General features: G+C 42.3%; 1 protein-coding gene across 2 annotated transcripts in view; it reads right to left on the bottom strand.

Moving 5' to 3' along the window:
• LCK (LCK proto-oncogene, Src family tyrosine kinase) overlaps positions 1-14,455 on the bottom strand; it is a 118,846-nt gene extending 104,391 nt beyond the window's left edge. The window contains exons 1-2 of one of the 2 annotated variants that reach the window (XM_040424571.1): positions 14,037-14,455; positions 5,077-5,177 (exon numbers count right to left, since the gene is read on the bottom strand). In XM_040424571.1, the coding sequence (XP_040280505.1) occupies positions 5,077-5,169 (93 nt within the window). In that variant the 5' untranslated portion in view covers positions 5,170-5,177; positions 14,037-14,455. The remainder of the gene's footprint in view (positions 1-5,076; positions 5,178-14,036) is intronic. The other variant, XM_040424570.1, reaches the window with a different exon arrangement.
• Between the last annotated feature and the right edge of the window lie 4,590 nt (positions 14,456-19,045).

Here is a 19,045-nt window from a genome sequence, read left to right as displayed (position 1 = left end):
TACCTGCTACCTGGTCCTCTGGTGGTCCCCTTTGTTTGGATCGACCACCAGAGGACACAGGTAGCTCAGTAAAGTAGCACCAAGCACCACTACACTACACTACACCCCCCCCGTCACTTATTAACCCCTTATTAGCCCCTGATCACCCCATATAGACTCCCTGATCACCCCCCTGTCATTGATTACCCCCCTGTCATTGATCACCCCCCTGTAAAGCTCCATTCAGACGTCCGCATGATTTTTACGGATCCACTGATAGATGGATCGGATCCGCAAAACGCATCCGGACGTCTGAATGAAGCCTTACAGGGGCATGATCAATGACTGTGGTGATCACCCCATATAGACTCCCTGATCACCCCCCTGTCATTGATTACCCCCCTGTCATTGATTACCCCCCTGTAAAGCTCCATTCAGACGTCCGCATGATTTTTACGGATCCACTGATAGATGGATCGGATCCGCAAAACGCATCCGGACGTCTGAATGAAGCCTTACAGGGGCGTGATCAATGACTGTGGTGATCACCCCATATAGACTCCCTGATCACCCCCCTGTCATTGATTACCCCCCTGTAAAGCTCCATTCAGACGTCTGCATGATTTTTACGGATCCACTAATAGATGGATCGGATCCGCAAAACGCATCCGGACGTCTGAATGAAGCCTTACAGGGGTGTGATCAATGACTGTGGTGATCACCCCATATAGACTCCCTGATCACCCCCCTGTCATTGATTACCCCCCTGTCATTGATTACCCCCCTGTAAAGCTCCATTCAGACGTCCGCATGATTTTTACGGATCCACTGATAGATGGATCGGATCCGCAAAACGCATCCGGACGTCTGAATGAAGCCTTACAGGGGCATGATCAATGACTGTGGTGATCACCCCATATAGACTCCCTGATCACCCCCCTGTAAAGCTCCATTCAGATGTCCGCATGATTTTTACGGATGCACTGATAGATGGATCGGATCCGCAAAACGCATCCGGACGTCTGAATGAAGCCTTACAGGGGCGTGATCAATGACTGTGGTGATCACCCCATATAGACTCCCTGATCACCCCCCTGTCATTGATTACCCCCCTGTAAAGCTCCATTCAGACGTCTGCATGATTTTTACGGATCCACTAATAGATGGATCGGATCCGCAAAACGCATCCGGACGTCTGAATGAAGCCTTACAGGGGCGTGATCAATGACTGTGGTGATCACCCCATATAGACTCCCTGATCACCCCCCTGTCATTGATTACCCCCCTGTCATTGATTACCCCCCTGTAAAGCTCCATTCAGACGTCCGCATGATTTTTACGGATCCACTGATAGATGGATCGGATCCGCAAAACGCATCCGGACGTCTGAATGAAGCCTTACAGGGGCATGATCAATGACTGTGGTGATCACCCCATATAGACTCCCTGATCACCCCCCTGTCATTGATCACCCCCCTGTCATTGATCACCCCCCTGTCATTGATCACCCCCCTGTCATTGATCACCCCTCTGTAAGGCTCCATTCAGACATTTTTTTTTGCCCAAGTTAGCGGAATTATTATTATTTTTTTCTTACAAAGTCTCATATTCCACTAACTTGTGTCAAAAAATAAAATCTCACATGAACTCACCATACCCCTCACGGAATCCAAATGCGTAAAATTTTTTAGACATTTATATTCCAGACTTTTTCTCACGCTTTAGGGCCCCTAGAATGCCAGGGCAGTATAAATACCCCACATGTGACCCCATTTCGGAAAGAAGACACCCCCAGGTATTCCGTGAGGGGCATATTGAGTCCATGAAAGATTGAAATTTTTGTCCCAAGTTAGCGGAACAAGAGACTTTGTGAGAAAAAAATTAAAATATCAATTTCCGCTAACTTGTGCCAAAAAAAAAAAATTTCTATGAACTCGCCATGCCCCTCATTGAATACCTTGGGGTGTCTTCTTTCCAAAATGGGGTCACATGTGGGGTATGGCGAGTTCATAGAATTTTTTTTTTTTTGGCACAAGTTAGCGGAAAATGCTGATTTTTTTTTTTTTTTTTTTTTCATACAAAGTCTCATATTCCACTAACTTGTGACAAAAAATAAAAACTTCCATGAACTCACTATGCCCATCAGCGAATACCTTGGGGTCTCTTCTTTCCAAAATGGGGTCACTTGTGGGGTAGTTATACTGCCCTGGCATTCTAGGGGCCCAAATGTGTGGTAAGGAGTTTGAAATCAAATTCTGTAAAAAATGACCTGTGAAATCCGAAAGGTGCTCTTTGGAATATGGGCCCCTTTGCCCACCTAGGCTGCAAAAAAGTGTCACACATCTGGTATCCCCGTACTCAGGAGAAGGTGGGGAATGTGTTTTGGGGTGTCATTTTACATATACCCCTGCTGGGTGAGAGAAATATCTTGGCAAAAGACAACTTTTCCCATTTTTTTATACAAAGTTGGCATTTGACCAAGATATTTATCTCACCCAGCATGGGTATATGTAAAATGACACCCCAAAACACATTCCTCAACTTCTCCTGAATACAGAGATACCAGATGTGTGACACTTTTTTGCAGCCTAGGTGGGCAAAGGGGCCCATATTCCAAAGAGCACCTTTCGGATTTAACAGGTCATTTTTTACAGAATTTGATTTCAAACTCCTTACCACACATTCGGGCCCCTAGAATGCCAGTGCAGTATAACTACCCCACAAGTGACCCCATTTTGGAAAGAAGAGACCCCAAGGTATTCGCTGATGGGCATAGTGAGTTCATGGAAGTTTTTATTTTTTGTCACAAGTTAGTGGAATATGAGACTTTGTATGAAAAAAAAATCAAAAAAAAAAATCATCATTTTCCACTAACTTGTGACAAAAAATAAAAAATTCTAGGAACTTGCCATGCCCCTCACGGAATACCTTGGGGTGTCTTCTTTCCAAAATGGGGTCACTTGTGGGGTAGTTATACTGCCCTGGCATTCTAGGGGCCCGAATGTGTGGTAAGGAGTTTGAAATCAAATTCTGTAAAAAATGACCTGTGAAATCCGAAAGGTGCTCTTTGGAATATGGGCCCCTTTGCCCACCTAGGCTGCAAAAAAGTGTCACACATCTGGTATTGCCGTACTCAGGAGAAGGTGGGGAATGTGTTTTGGGGTGTCATTTTACATATACCCATGCTGGGTGAGAGAAATATCTTGGCAAAAGACAACTTTTCCCATTTTTTTATACAAAGTTGGCATTTGACCAAGATATTTATCTCACCCAGCATGGGTATATGTAAAATGACACCCCAAAACACATTCCTCAACTTCTCCTGAATACAGAGATACCAGATGTGTGACACTTTTTTGCAGTCTAGGTGGGCAAAGGGGCCCATATTCCAAAGAGCACCTTTCGGATTTCACAGGTCATTTTTTACAGAATTTGATTTGAAACTTCTTACCACACATTTGGGCCCCTAGAATGCCAGGGCAGTATAACTACCCCACAAGTGACCCCATTTTGGAAAGAAGAGACCCCAAGGTATTTCGTGATGGGCATAGTGAGTTCATAGAAGTTTTTATTTTTTGTCACAAGTTAGTGGAATATGAGACTTTGTAAGACAAAAAATAAAAAAATAAAAAATCATCATTTTCCGCTAACTTGTGACAAAAAATAAAAAGTTCTATGAACTCACTATGCCCATCAGCGAATACCTTAGGGTGTGTACTTTCCGAAATGGGGTCATTTGTGGGGTGTTTGTACTGTCTGGCCATTGTAGAACCTCAGGAAACATGACAGGTGCTCAGAAAGTCAGAGCTGCTTCAAAAAGCGGAAATTCACATTTTTGTACCATAGTTTGTAAACGCTATAACTTTTACCCAAACCATTTTTTTTTTACCCAAACATTTTTTTTTTATTAAAGACATGTAGAACAATAAATTTAGAGCAAAATTTCTATATGGATCTCGTTTTTTTTGCAAAATTTTACAACTGAAAGTGAAAAATGTCATTTTTTTGCAAAAAAATCGTTAAATTTCGATTAATAACAAAAAAAGTAAAAATGTCAGCAGCAATGAAATACCACCAAATGAAAGCTCTATTAGTGAGAAGAAAAGGAGGTAAAATTCATTTGGGTGGTAAGTTGCATGACCGAGCAATAAACGGTGAAAGTAGTGTAGTGCCGATTTGTAAAAAAGGGCCTGGTCTTTAGGGGGGTATAAACCTGTGGTCCTTAAGTGGTTAAAGAAGGTATCTTAAGAAAACAAACCCTTTCCATATTTCCTTTTAAGTCATGTGAATATTATAGAAATAGTTCTGGATGCCCCACAGTAAGCCATTAAGTAAAAATGGCTTCTGCGCAGACCCAGCCTGTCCATATATTACATGGTCAGGTAGTCATTTGAAGTGTATTATACTAGATTTATCCTGCTGTGGCCCTGCATAAAAAATATGACCAGTGGTCCAAAGAGAAAATGTGGGTAACTAGGATCCTACTCCTTAAGGGGTTTTCCGATATATTTTAACTGATGACCTAGCCTCTGAATAAGTCATCAGTATCTGGTCAGTGGGACTACAATACCCAGCTTTCTTGCAGCTTACCATTGACCAGTGATGTTTCGATCATCAGTCACGTGGCCTAAGCGTAGCTCAGTCCCATTAAAGTGAATGGGGCTGAACTGTGATACCAAGCACAGCTGCTATGCAATGTGCGGTGCTCTGCTCGGTAAGCCACAGGAGGGCCGCTGCTTTCTCAAACAGCTGATCGGCGGGGTTCCCAGATGTCAGACCCCACAGATCAGTTAAATAGTATCGGAAAGCCCCTTAAATCTTTTGGTCACACTTGAAAAGTGTTTTGATTATAGGATACAAGTGTTCTGACCGATGGAGCACATTTCCAATGGTTGGAATAGATGTTTTTTAGTATCATGGACAGAATTATTATTAACAATCGTAAAATCATTTAGATGATTTTATGCTCTTTAAGGGTGGCTCACTTAAGGGCCTTCCACTGAACTGAATATCTCAATATGTTGAACTTGATGGACCTGTATCTTTTTCCAATACAGTTATATTTCTATATCATATCTAATAATAATGCATACTGACCTGCTTTTTCTCTCGCGGAAGGTGGCAGTTTTCACACACATCAAAGTTTTCAATCCAGTCCTCATCATACTCAGAGCTGCACCCACACCCCATTGTACCTGCTCAAAAAGACATGTAAAGGAAATGTAAAGTATCAAGTGAATGTTTCTTTACTTTGGACCACCTTTAGTTTTACATTTTTTTTGTCCCTAAGAATTTACATGTTAATTATGTCTAATGTTTGCAATGTTATTATATTTCCATCAGTAAAAATACTTTAGTTTATTGTGATAGTATACCATTCATTCTTTTATTACATGGAACCCCCCTCTATGACATTGTCTTTCAATACCCCTTTAGGCTAGTGTCAGACTAGTGTCAGAGATCCAGCATTCTGTTCCAGCAGGTACAAGCCTGCCAGACTTCCGCAAATTCCGGCATTACTAGGAGGTATGTAGGTCTCTGTCCAGTCCCATTCACTATAATGGGGACTGGCGGACATCCGGGTCGCATTCTGGCAAATATTCCAAGAATAGGTTGGAAGGAAACTGTGAGTCTGGCAAGGGTGTAGGGGCAGGGTGGGGTTGTTAAACAGTTGATAACATGAGAACTAGATATTTCTCTCTGATAAGACCTGTTACATAGTTTCTTCTGATCACTTGTACTATTGATTTTTGCAAAGTTGTGTGCAAATTTAGTGGCCAATTAAGGCACCTTTTCTAATACTAAACATTGGTTAAAAAAAAGATTGTGAGATTTTTCATTCTAGAACAATGCTGCCCTATTGATGGCCCACATGTGCCTGATGTGTAACCATAGGAAGGCAAATTCTTTGTATGATTTATTTATACATCAGTGACTTCTGTCAACATGCATTTTTCCCCTAAAAATGTCGGAATTTTTTTTTCTTTTATGCTGCTCCATAAAATATATGGACAACATAAAGGCCATAAAACAGCTGTGTAAGAAGTAAAGCTGTACCGTATGTGTGCCTTACTCTTGACTCTGACTCTGACTGCATATGTTATACAGTCCTCTGATGGAGTCAATTGGTCTGTCAGTACACTATGTTGCCTTTATAGAGGGCAGCTTAAGGCAGCGGACAGGTTTCCATTAAGTCCTCAAGAGCCCTTAAAAATCCCCTTGTTTTACATTCAGTTGGACAAGAATTAAGAACTCTTTCTAAAATTGTAAACTTTTTTTCCCTCAGATTATAGTCGACTCTTAATCTTTTCTAAAGACAGAAAAAGGCTTGTCTGTATCCCAAACTTTCAGTACTAAATCAGAGCCGTTGTCACACGGAAAAAAAACATGTAGCTTTTTTATATAAAATCCATATCCTCAGTCCTATTAACTTCCAAAATGAGCCCGATATTTTGTGGCCCATACACTCTTCAGCCCACAGCTATTCTACAACCCTAAGTTCTTTATTTTCCATCTTGAGCAAAGCATTCATATGTTCACAATAGAGAGGAGGATAAGTGCTTACCAATTCCTCTGGTGGCTGCTGATCTCTCTTGATTACAAAAGGATTGGATATATCAGGGGTATAGCTAAAGGCTCATGGGCCCTGGTGCAAGAGTTGAGCTTGGGCCCCCCTTCCCTCAGTGCTTTGTGGCCAGGGGCAGGGAAGCACATAGCTTCCTGAGGCAAAAAGTTAAACGACAAGCCCCACACCCCCATGGTAAATTCTTGACCTAACCCCTTCCCTCCAGCCAGAGGTGTAACTTGACCAGCATGCACTTTCTGTAATACTGGTGTCTTCTCATGTGGCACAAGGGTCTTTGGGCCCCCCCAGGCTCCGGGGCCTGGTAGCGACTGTTACCTCTGCACCCCCTATAGCTATGCCCCTGGGGTATATAAAAAATATACCTACCATAATTGTATGTTTTGCATTTTTTTTTTGATGTAAAGGAAATACTTTTATGACCTTATACACCTACACTTTGTGAATATGAGGAATAAATCATATGGTGAACACAGGCCTGACTGCCACCTCTTGACACTAGGCAATGTGTCTGCTACAAGCTGAGTGACCTATAGACAAAGTATGGCTGTAAGAAATGAGATAAAGGCATTGAATTTAGCCAATCTGTTTATTTGGTTATTAACGCCTATGACATTCTATGGGACAATTATAGCATTCATAGACCTACTTCTGTCTTTCCCTAAAAACAGTAGTCACAGCTAAGACAATGCCCCGTCAGAGGGGAAATAAACACGGATGGTATGTATAAATTGTGTAATCACAGGGTACCACCTGCCTAAAACGTAGCCTTTATTATATCGTCCGTATAAAATAACTAACTCCCATTATAACAAACACACAAAGAAAAGAAAAAGAAAAACAAAAATAGAATCGACACTTGATGACTGGACATGCAGTTGGTGCTCTGAAGGGATTGTTTCTGTTGTACAATGAGGTCCTTCGAGAACACTCAGTTATAGGCAGGATAATAACTTCTTGACTGGACCTGTCCCTAGGTATGTCCTGCCTACAAAACGGAATAGCCACCCCGGTAAGGGCGATCCCGTGTTCAGGAACCTCCTGTATTGCCCTGATTTGTCCCTGTTCGATGACAGTTGGACTGGGTCTGACCACGGTCCCCTAAGTGATGACCTGATCTAAATACAGAAAACAATAAAGATATATTCACATATTTGTTGCACCATATAAGTATATGCTAAATCCACTGTGTCGTTATAGTAAGAGAAAAAAAGGTATTCTATGATACACATTCAATGCTCACAATTGCTCACATTGATGCTCACAATGGTGCACTCCTACAGCGCAGCCGTATATTACGATGCCAAGATGCACTATTGGTATAAATATATAATCCCAACATGCACTATTGGTATAGATATATAATCCCTACGCGTTTCGCCCATACCAATGACCTGGGCTCATCAGGGGATATATCAGTTCAATAACCTGACAGGCATCAGTATTAACATGAATGGGACACAATCTTCCTTATCATGGATGACATTACAATGAGATTGTCACCAGTGTCAGGCTGTCAGTCATTGCAGCCATACACTACCAATCAATACTCTGGATAATACAGTCAGAAAAAACAACAATAGACAGGGTCAAAGCCCTATATAGATTTAGTACATAGATAAAAAAAAGAGAAAGAGACAGGAGGCAGCACCTCGTGTGTAGAACCGTTTGGTAGTTTAAAAACAACAATACACTGTGCTTACCGTTTTGGGTTGTGATGAATCATAACGCCTTTGAATCACTTATGCTGGTATAAGCCCGTCCAGCTTGCGGGGGTGTCTGCTGCCCAGGTCCTTACCCATTGCCGTGGGATACGGTTTCAGGGATATGGAGGATAGTAGATAGATTGAAAAAATAAACCTTTTTGGAAACGGCACTGCTGCAGAAGAAGTCAGGACTCGGTGGGTAAATAAATAAAAGTGGGTCTTTATTTATAATTACGCGTTTCAGGGGTGAACTGCCCCCTTCATCAGGACAATAAGTCTGTGTACACTTTTATTTATTTACCCACCGAGTCCTGACTTCTTCTGCAGCAGCTCAGTTTCCAAAAAGGTTCATTTTTACAATCTATCTACTATATAGATTTAGGGGATAGATATAATCTCTTTGTAGACACAGACATATAGACACTGTACCATATCCATTTATGCACCAATTATGTGCCTGCCAATCATATACAGCAGTCTTCGCACTAATTCGTTTGTGTGCACCATAACATAAAAGATAATTATGGTCCTTCTGGTACTTGCGTATCCAGGGTGACTACACGTTTCTATGCACCATAACATAAAAGATAATTATGGTTCTTATGGTACTTAGGTGTCCAGGGTGACTACAGGGGGTGGTTGCAGGCGTCCTAATGAGGATGCCGCAGCCCACCTTCTTCCGGCTTGGCCAGTAGTGGTCAGCGCCGGTGCCCCAACGGATCCAATGTGAGGTCTAAAAACAGAAAAGCTCATAATTCTTGATTGAAGGTTGTATACAGGAAACACAGGGCAACCAACATGCAGAATAAAACCTGCCCTCTCTATTCATAGATATATGCGCACACACTGGCATAACTATAGGGGTCGCAGCGGTTGCAATTGCGACTGGGCCCCTAAGTCAGAAGGGCCACGGGGCCCCCTCAAGCCAGTAGAGCCACAGTAAAGCCGTACCCCCCTCCATTGGTGGCAGCGGCAGTTCCGATCGGAGTCCCAGCAGTGTAATGCTGGGGCTCCGATCGGTTACCATGGCAGCCAGGACGCTACTGAAGTCCTGTCTGCCATGGCCAGTTACTCTGCAGCATACTTACATGCGCTGTGGCCGCCGGGCGCTCCTCCTTCTTGTAACTCGTCACAGGTCTGTGCGGCGCATTGCTATAAGCATAAGCAATGAGCCGCACAGACCTGTGACGAGTTACAAGAAGAAGGAGCACCAGGCGGCCACAGCGCATGTAAGTATGCTGCAGAGTAACTGGCCATGGCAGACAGGACTTCAGTAGCGTCCTGGCTGCCATGGTAACCGATCGGAGCCCCAGCATTACACTGCTGGGACTCCGATCGGAACTGCCATTGCCACCAATGATGGGGGGGGGGGGTCCGCACTGCCTACCAATGACTTTAATACAGGGGAGGGCACACTGCCCACCAATGATTTTAATACCGGGGGAGGGCACACTGACTGCCCACCAATGATTTTAATACGGGGAGGTTGGGAGGGTGCACTGCCCACCAATGATTTTAATACCAAGGGGGGGGGGGAGGGTGCACTGCCCACCAATGATTTTAATACCATGGGGGGGAAGGTGCACTGCCCACCAATGATTTTAATACCGAGGGGGAGGGTGCGCTGCCCACCTATGATTTTCATATGGGGGAGGGCGCACTGGGGGCTGATGGAGATGGTACTGGGGGCTGGTGAGAGGCACTGGGGGCTGATGGAGAGGGTACTGGGGGCTGGTGAGAGGCACTGGGGGCTGATGGAGAGGCACTGGGGGCTGGTGAGAGGCACTGGGGGCTGATGGAGAGGCACTGGGGGCTGGTGAGAGGCACTGGGAGCTGATTTTTGCTATGGGGCCCAGTCATTTCTAGCTACGCCCTTGTGCGCACATTGCATGTTTATATCTCATGAAGAAGAAATAAGGTTGATATTAAGCATAATGATAAATACTGTATCTTAATATTTTCATACATTTGCTAGAATGCGGGGTACTCCTTTAATACCATTATTTTTATTGCCACCTCTTATTATAGAGTTATTTATTATTTTATATATATTTTATTTATTCTATCTTCAGGATAATTTACCATTCTGTCATAAAATAAGCTACTACCACTCTTTTTAGGGTTTATAATTGCTTCTCCATGGTTAGGTCTTCTGCTTCTGGTCTTTTGAGATTCGAGATCTTAAGCATTTTTATTAGACAGGATACCACAGATGGTCAGAGAATGACCACTAATCAACCGTATTGATTGGTTATCTGGGTAAATAAGTAATCTGCAATCTAAAATCATCTGAATGAAGCTGGATGGCCCAATATTGTCCAGCTGGCCCAACCAAATTTACAGCCATACACAGTATTTACTTGGCCTGTGAAGTGAAATATATAATTTTATTTTGTATGTTCACCCTAACCCTTTTGCTACCAGGGCTGTACATGTGCGGTGCTGGAGAGATAGGCAAACATGGCACCCGCTCGCAAGTGCTGCCCGAAGCTAATTACCGCAACCGGCAATAATGGCGATCATGGTAATTAAAGCCTTTAGATGCCGTGATCAAACTTGCGCTCACGGGCTTCTTACCAGCATCCTCTGTGGCCAGTGAGGATGGCGGTAATTAATTTCAATACTCTCAGCCTTGCTGAAGAGGCTGAGGGTATCAAAGCTGCCATTCTTATTTTGGCCCACAGGTGGCAGACCAACATAAGAAATGAGCAATTGTGAGTAATAAATGGATTTTAAAAATACGAGCTTCAAAATCATTACAAAAAAGTTAAATAAAAAGTAAAAGAATATATAAAAAATAAAAAATACATAAAAAATAAATACATAAATAACAAAAAATATAAATATCATGGGTATCACCACAACTGAAAACACCCGTACTATTAAAATATATTATATATAAATATTTTTCCAATATGGCAAATCGCGTAATGGAGAAAAGGGTCAAAATGGCAAATTTGCCATTTTTTCATTGCTTCTCTTACCCAAACAAATTTAATAAAATGTGATCAAAAAGTCACACACACTCCAAAATGATATCAGTAAAAATTACAGATCATCCCACAAAAAACAAGCCCCCCCACAGCTCAGTAGATATAAGTTTAAAAAATTTATGGGAGTCAGAATTTTTTTTTTTCAAAGTTGAAATTTATTTTTACACTATTTAGACATTTTAAAAAAACTATACATATGGGGTATCATTTTAATCGTACTGACCCGGAGAAGAGAATGAAGGGCATGGGTCCGTTTTGGTAAAATGGTGAAGGAATTGTGTTTTTTTCCAATTCCACCCCATTTGGAATTTTGTTTTACTGCTTTCTACTACATTGTATGCCATAATAAATGGTGGCATTAGAAATAACAACTTGTCCCGGAAAAAATAAGCCCTCATACAGCTATGTGAACAGAAATATAAAAAAGTTATGGCTCAAGGAAGATAGGGAAGAAAAATGAAATCGCAAAAACAAAAAAAAACAACTCGGGTATTCTAAGGGTTAAATAGGTTTCATGCACACAACTGTGGTTATTTACAAGAAATGTAGGGACATTCTGCAGAATAAAATTTGATGAAGCTTTTACAGATATATTTGTTGACAATATTAGTATATAACTTTTCAAAAGTCAGCTATAGACATTAGTGATGTTTCGATTTCAATGGAATCTAACAATGATGTTATAGCTATAGACCGTGACAGTCCCTTGATGTCTTCAATTGGAGCTAACAGAATACAACAGGCTAACTCTTTTATTTACCGAGCAGGTAAGTGATGCTAGGTTCACCTGACAAACTAAACCCATGTGCCATGAACCAGAGGATGTCTATAACAGGACACTGCCCCAAGTGTAAACAAAGGTGCATGTGAAGGGGTTCATATGCACCTGAGTTGACACTTGGGGCAGTGCGCATGCGCGGGACATGCTGAACTCTCACGTTAACGGGACGCATGCCGGCGCTTGCGCACTGTTCAACATGGGACGCTGAGTTTTAATTATTCCACATTACTAGCACACACGGCCGGTGCAAGGATTTTTGCCGTCCTAGGCAAAGATCCATTTTGCCGCCCACTCATGTCACTCACTCACTGACAGACAGACACGCACTCAGACACTCACTGAATGACGTACACAGAAACTCACTGACAGACAGACACTCACTCACTGACAGACACTCACTGACAGACATACACCTACCCACTGAAACACACACACACACACACACACAGAAACTCACTGACAGACACTCACTCACTGGCAGACAAACACACACATATACTCACTGACAAACATACACATACTCACTGACAAACACACAGACACTTACTGACCGACAGACATCCACACTCACTGACATACACACACACACACAGACAATCAATGACAGACACACATACATTTACTGACAGAAATACAGACATACATACACTCACTCACTGACATAAATACACAGACAGACACTCACTCAGTCAAACACTTAAACACTCACCTCCCTGGGGTCCAGTGTGGTGCAGCTCCTCAGTCCTCCAGCGCGCCGTTTAGTATGCCGGGGCCGGAATGACGTCATATTCCAGCATCACAGAGGGCGCACGAGGGAGGAGTGGGGATCTGCTAGAACAGCCTCCCTTGCCGCCCGCCTCCTCTCCTCCGGTAATTTACTGGCCGAGCAGGTACCTGCTATCAGGGTAAGCAGATGCCTGCTCTGCCATATTTAAGAAGGACCTCCACCTCCTGGCCCCCCTGTAATGGCACTGGGGGGCGGCTCAAGAGCCGCTCGCCCAGGGCTGCAGCCCCAGTCAGGGGGAGCCCACCAGAGCGCCCCCAGCAGGTCGGTGCCCTAGGCGAACACCTAGTTCGCCTGTATGGTTGCACCGGCCCTGCTAGCACATGTGCACTTATTGCCTAATCATGCTTTGTTAGGATGTAATTATGAATTTTGCACATAATCATGGATTTGATAGAATTGTTCATTATAACCACAATCACTGTATCGCAACACTGGATTCTATATGTATTTATAACATTTATGATCAGGTTTTTCACAATGTTATCATGTTTATTTTTTTATGATAAATTATTGAACACTTATGTAATTAGCTTTATTGAAATATGTTGGGAGCACTATGTTCACTAGCTTGACAAAGGCTCCATTGAGAGAGCTGAAATGCTGCATTGTTGTTGGGTGTAATAAAAAATCCACCTTTTCACTTGAAGACCGGAGTGCTGCCTTCATTTTTCTGCTTTAATTCATCGTTCCAATTCATCGTTCCATGTCCAGATATTTGCAGATAATAGCATACAAATATATATATATATAATTATCTGCAAATAGTAGGTCTGTATATCTTGCAACATCCTCCCTAGCTCAGCCATCTTGTGAAACAGATCAGCGGAAGCTGCCATTTCAGTCTGAAAACTTTCCTGCTAAGTTTTCTAATAAGCAGTGAACACAAAATGTGGTTTAAAAAGAAACATACTTTGCATTCATATGACACACCTAAGGTCATGGTCAGTGCTGATAAAGCAGGGCTTACTATACCACAATCTCTACTGTGGTCATTGTGAAATTTAGGCCAAACAAGGCGCAGCTTAAACAACAATAAAAAAAAGTATAAATACAAATCTTCTCCAGACTGAATAAAATGTAAAAGAGAATATCAATAAGATTACAGAACAGTTGAGTAGGGCATAATAATGTAGACACACAACACAGCTCATTGGAAATGGCTGATGGACACTGTGAACGCAGAACTAGTAAACTTGATAATTTTTACCTGTGAGAAGAACACTAAGTAGTTCCAGTTAGGATGTGATCACCATTGCACCAATTATATGTCTTCCATGTACGTACTCTTCTGCTTTTTTCCTTCTTTATCCTTTTCACAGATTGGCCTTCATCCACAGTTATCCCTGTCACTAGTATTAAATGTCCTTTGTCATTTTACCTTTTTTAAATTGCTTTTTGCTTTTTTCGTCTCTCTGCCGCACACCCTTCTCTCCTTCCCGTCCTCTTCTTTTACTTTGCATCTGTTGGTCTCCTTCTCATTGTTACCTGACTTCCTGCCCAAGCATAACTCTGAACACCCATGCTACAACCACAAACGCATGTTAGTCATTGTGTAGCTGAAATAAGGTCTGTACTTCAAAACCAAGGCTAATGTTCTTATGCACCCGTTTGGTCATTGTTTAAGGTGTTTTTTTGGCCACTAGTGTCCACACTGATTCACAAAAAGCAATGAAAAAAAACCAATAGCCACCTAGGTTCTAAGTGAAAAAAGATATATGTCTATCCAACAGAAGGCAAAACTACACCTACGAGATAACTGCAACTGTTCTCCTTTTAGAGAAAAAAAGATTTCAGCTTTATGAATATGGAAAATTGGAAACTGGAATAACTCCTTCCACAATCCAAAGGTCTATTCATATCTGCTTCATGGTTTCTGTAAGAGGTGGAAACCACAATGTAGTTCCATGTGACGGACACCAATGGTGCTCGACAGTCTTGAATGACTTATAATGGGCTCTGTCGCGGTCCGCTGAGGTGCCCAGATGTGAACACAGGTAATGATGAAAAAATCACATCAAAATCATCAATTTTCCAAACTAAGAGTTACGACTCTTGTAATCTACCCATTTCCTTAATTGTTTTTGTTACACACCTACTATCGCTAGCTCTAATTTGGTGCCCAAAACTGTACAAAATTAAGGGAGATTCGTCAGTAGTTTAGAGGCAAAACTAAAATAGAGAAAACTGTTCTAAATTAATCAAAAGGTTGTACATAGAATAATGTATTTAGAGCAACCCATGTGCCATGTTAGATATGCATCTCTCTCTGCAGCAGTTCCCTCCTCCCCCTCCTCTTTCCATAGACTTATTTTTTTTATAGAATTTTTAATGATAAAGTAAACAAAGGACCTCTCAACCTGAGTCATCCATGAAAGTAATAAAATACCAGAAGTAAGAAATACACAAGAGCAAAATCATGAAAAACGGGTTGAAAACACACACATGTCAAATCCGACTGGTTGAAACACATACATGTAACAAGTAGGCATAGCTTATGTCAAATCAGAAAACACATTGTGGCGGATTCACTAATACTGTCTAATAGTAGGATATTGTAAACTTAGACAGACACATATGCTACATTTGTCACAATGGTTGATTCTAGATTTTTAATCTGTCTAGTCTAACTTAACACCACCTATTTGTTTGCTTAAAGTATTATTAAAATGCACCACATTTTTGGTGCAAATTTTGGAGCATGATGTTGCATTTTAAAGGGGTTCTTTACTCTGGAGGCCTTTTAGGCAGACCCCCCCCTCTCCCACCCCAGCATGGGCTGACCTGTGGAAGGAATGATACTTACCTGATTCCTGCCATTGGGTTCCAGTTCCTTGACTCCCCTGATCTTGGCTCTCCTCATATCAGCATCCAGCTTGACTTGGATAGCCAATGAATGCCCGCAGGTATGACATGTCCCCCATGCGTCATGTGACCCAGCGACATTACACATTTGGCATATGTCACCGCCACATGAACCACGTTAAACCAGAAGTTGATGCAGGGAGACTCGAGATGTACAGCAGTGGCGGGGGTGCGAAGGAGCTGGAACCCAGCAGCAGAATCAGATATGTATGATTCCCTCTGCAGGTCCGTCCACGCTAGGGTTCTACTCAAAAGGCCTCTGGGGGGTGAACAAGCTATATCTCTTTTCCAGTAAGCCACCATCAGGCAGCAAATGTGTAAAAAATAGTGGTGCAGAGCATATATGCTAGATTTTGGAGCAAATTGCACCTGAATTCTGTAGTATATTCAAAAGTCAATATGACCCATTGTGACAGCGGGAGTTTTTTTCCCCACAAAAACATACAACAAAAAAACATAAAATAGGTTTCAACTTTTCTAAATAATGGGATTTTAGGCTACTTTCACACTAGCGTTCGGGTGTCCGCTTGTGAGCTCCGTTTGAAGGGGCTCACAAGCGGCCCCGAACGCATCCGTCCAGCCCTAATGCATTCTGAGTGGACGCGGATCCGCTCAGAATGCATCAGTCTGGCAGCGTTCAGCCTCCGCTCCGCTCAGCGAGCGGACACCTGAACGCTGCTTGCAGCGTTCGGGTGTCCGCCTGGCCGTGCGGAGGCAAGCGGATCCGTCCAGACTTACAATGGAAGTCAATGGGGACGGATCCGTTTAAAGTTGACACAGTATGGCTCAATCTTCAAACGGATCCGTCCCCCATTGACTTTCAATGTAAAGTCTGGACGGATCCGTTCAGGCTACTTTCACACTTAGAATTTTTTCTAAGTTATAATGCAGACGGATGCAAATGTCTGCATTATATGAGCGGATCCGTCTGAGCAGACATCAGACGGACCCGCTCTGAACGGTAGTGTGAAAGTAGCCTTATAGCCACAGATATTGTCATAAACAGACAAAGTTCATATACTGTATTTTTCAGTTCATCCATTGACAGCAGCATTATTTTTCTAATTGCAAGAGTCTAACTGCTATCAATATATGAGAGAGGATACATTACCCATTATATGGGATTTTAATGCCTTAACACCATGCTGGTATTCCCAGATTAGGACAGCTGTGAAATCTCCAAATTTAATCTTCAAATTTAAATGTGTCAGTCCAGAAAGAGTATATCACTGGACATTCGTACCAGCCATTCAGTTATATACTTCTATATCCAGTGATATAACTAGAAATGACTGGGCCCCACACCACAATTTTAAAGTCCCCCCCCCCCCCCCCAATCTTCTTTCCAACCCCCACTCTGGTGGCTAGTTAAGTAAATAAATTCTATAATATGGAGATGTCTTTAGGTGTATAAATCTTATTGGTGTAAAACTGTAAGGCCCCTTTCACACGGGCGAGATTTCCGCGCGGGTGCAATGCATGAGTTGAACGCATTGCACCGGCACTGAATCCGGACCTATTAATTTCTATGGGGCTGTGCACATGAGCAGTGATTTTCACGCATCACTTGTGCGTTGCGTGAAAATCGCAGCATGCTCTATATTGTGCGTTTTTCACGCAACGCAGGCCCCATAGAAGTGAATAGTGCTGCGTGAAAATCACAAGAATCCGCAAGCAAGTGCGGATGTGGTGCAATTTTCACGCATGGTTTCTAGGTGACGATCGGGATGGGGACCCGCTCTTTATTATTTTCCCTTATAACATGGTTAAGGGTTAAATTAGGGATGGAGGGGTTAAAAAATAAATAAATTTAAATTCACCTCATCCACTTGTTCACGCTGCCCGGCTCCTCTTCTTTCTTCTTCTTTGATGACCTGGGAGGAAAAGGACCTTTGGTGACGTCACTGCGCTCATCACATGGTCCATCACCATGGTGATGGACCACGTGATGGACCATGTGATGAGCGCAGTGACGTCACCAAAGGTCCTTTTCTCCCAGGTCCTCAAAGAAGAAGAAAGAAGACAAGCCGGGCTGTGGATGAGGTGAGTTTAATTTTTATTTTATTTTTTAACCCCTCCATCCCTAATTTACTTAGCATTCTGTATTAAGAATGCTATTATTTTCCCTTATAACCATGTTATAAGGGAAAATAATAAAATCTACACAACAGAGATCCCAAACACGAACTTCTGTGAAGAAGTTCTGGTTCGGGTCTGGGTACCAAACATGCAGATTTTTCTCACGCACGTGCAAAATGCATTAAAACGCTTTGCACTCGCGTGGAAAAATCGTGCATTTTCCCTCGACGCACCCACATCCTATCCGGCCCTCACACGCGACGCCCATGTGAAAGAGGCATTAAAAGCTTGACATTATTTTCACATATAGCTTAGAGTCCATATTCAGCAAAGTAAAGGGATGGAAATTAGTTGCGGTGATTGGATCCTTTCCTGATTTAGGTAGAGTCACTAGAGTTGTGGATAACTTTCTGTAGGAAAGGAGCTCTCCTCTGCTGCTGTATTAAACAGCAACATAAAGGAGCTAGAAAGTTTTGCAGTTAACATTGGTAAACCCATCAGGTCCAGAGGCTTTCAACAATATGATTTAAAGCAGGGGTGCACAACCTTTTCTGGTTGGGGGCCACATTGTCAGCCTAAACCAATTCCAAGGGCCGAAAAAAAAAAAAAAAGAGGTATTACCAACTGAAATACTATATTTTTGGCATATTGAACCTACAGTATGTATCATAAAAGTCTAGTTACACTTCTAGTATTCCCATCTAATGGGACAATACATGAAAGATACATGTGAGCAGCCGTAAGACATAGACATACATGTCTGTTACCAGATGGTTGGGGGCCGCACAGAATGGTATCGAGGCCGCATGTGGCCCCTGGGCCGCAGGTTGTGCACCCCTGATTTAAAGGGAATGTGTCATCAGAAAATGACCTATCGTTTAAATCACGTCTTTATATTTAACATATTTTTAAATAATTTTTATGATGTTATTTTAAATTTTCCATGTCAATACCTATATTTAAACAAAAACCATAAAGTCCTGCATTTTTTACACTGGCCACTAAGCCTAATAATTGGCCCCACTTCTTGGTCTGTACAGATCACTTTACTGCAGTTACCTGCTTATCTATACACTTATCTATCAGGTGATATCATTACAGGCAGGATTACAATGACAGATAATACAATACAGGATCCACCATTCACAATAGGTGATTGTAAGAGCTCCTCTATTCTTTCCTTGTACAATGACCTCTGCACAGGTCACAGAGCATGCCTAGAAAACTTTGCCATAGAAGTTAATATGGACCCCTCCTGACCATTGTGTCTATGGA

This window comes from Bufo bufo, chromosome 3 (assembly GCF_905171765.1).
Source record: "Bufo bufo chromosome 3, aBufBuf1.1, whole genome shotgun sequence".
In the NCBI taxonomy this organism is placed as follows: Eukaryota; Metazoa; Chordata; class Amphibia; order Anura; family Bufonidae; genus Bufo; species Bufo bufo.
This window is presented reverse-complemented; position numbering and strand designations above follow the sequence as displayed.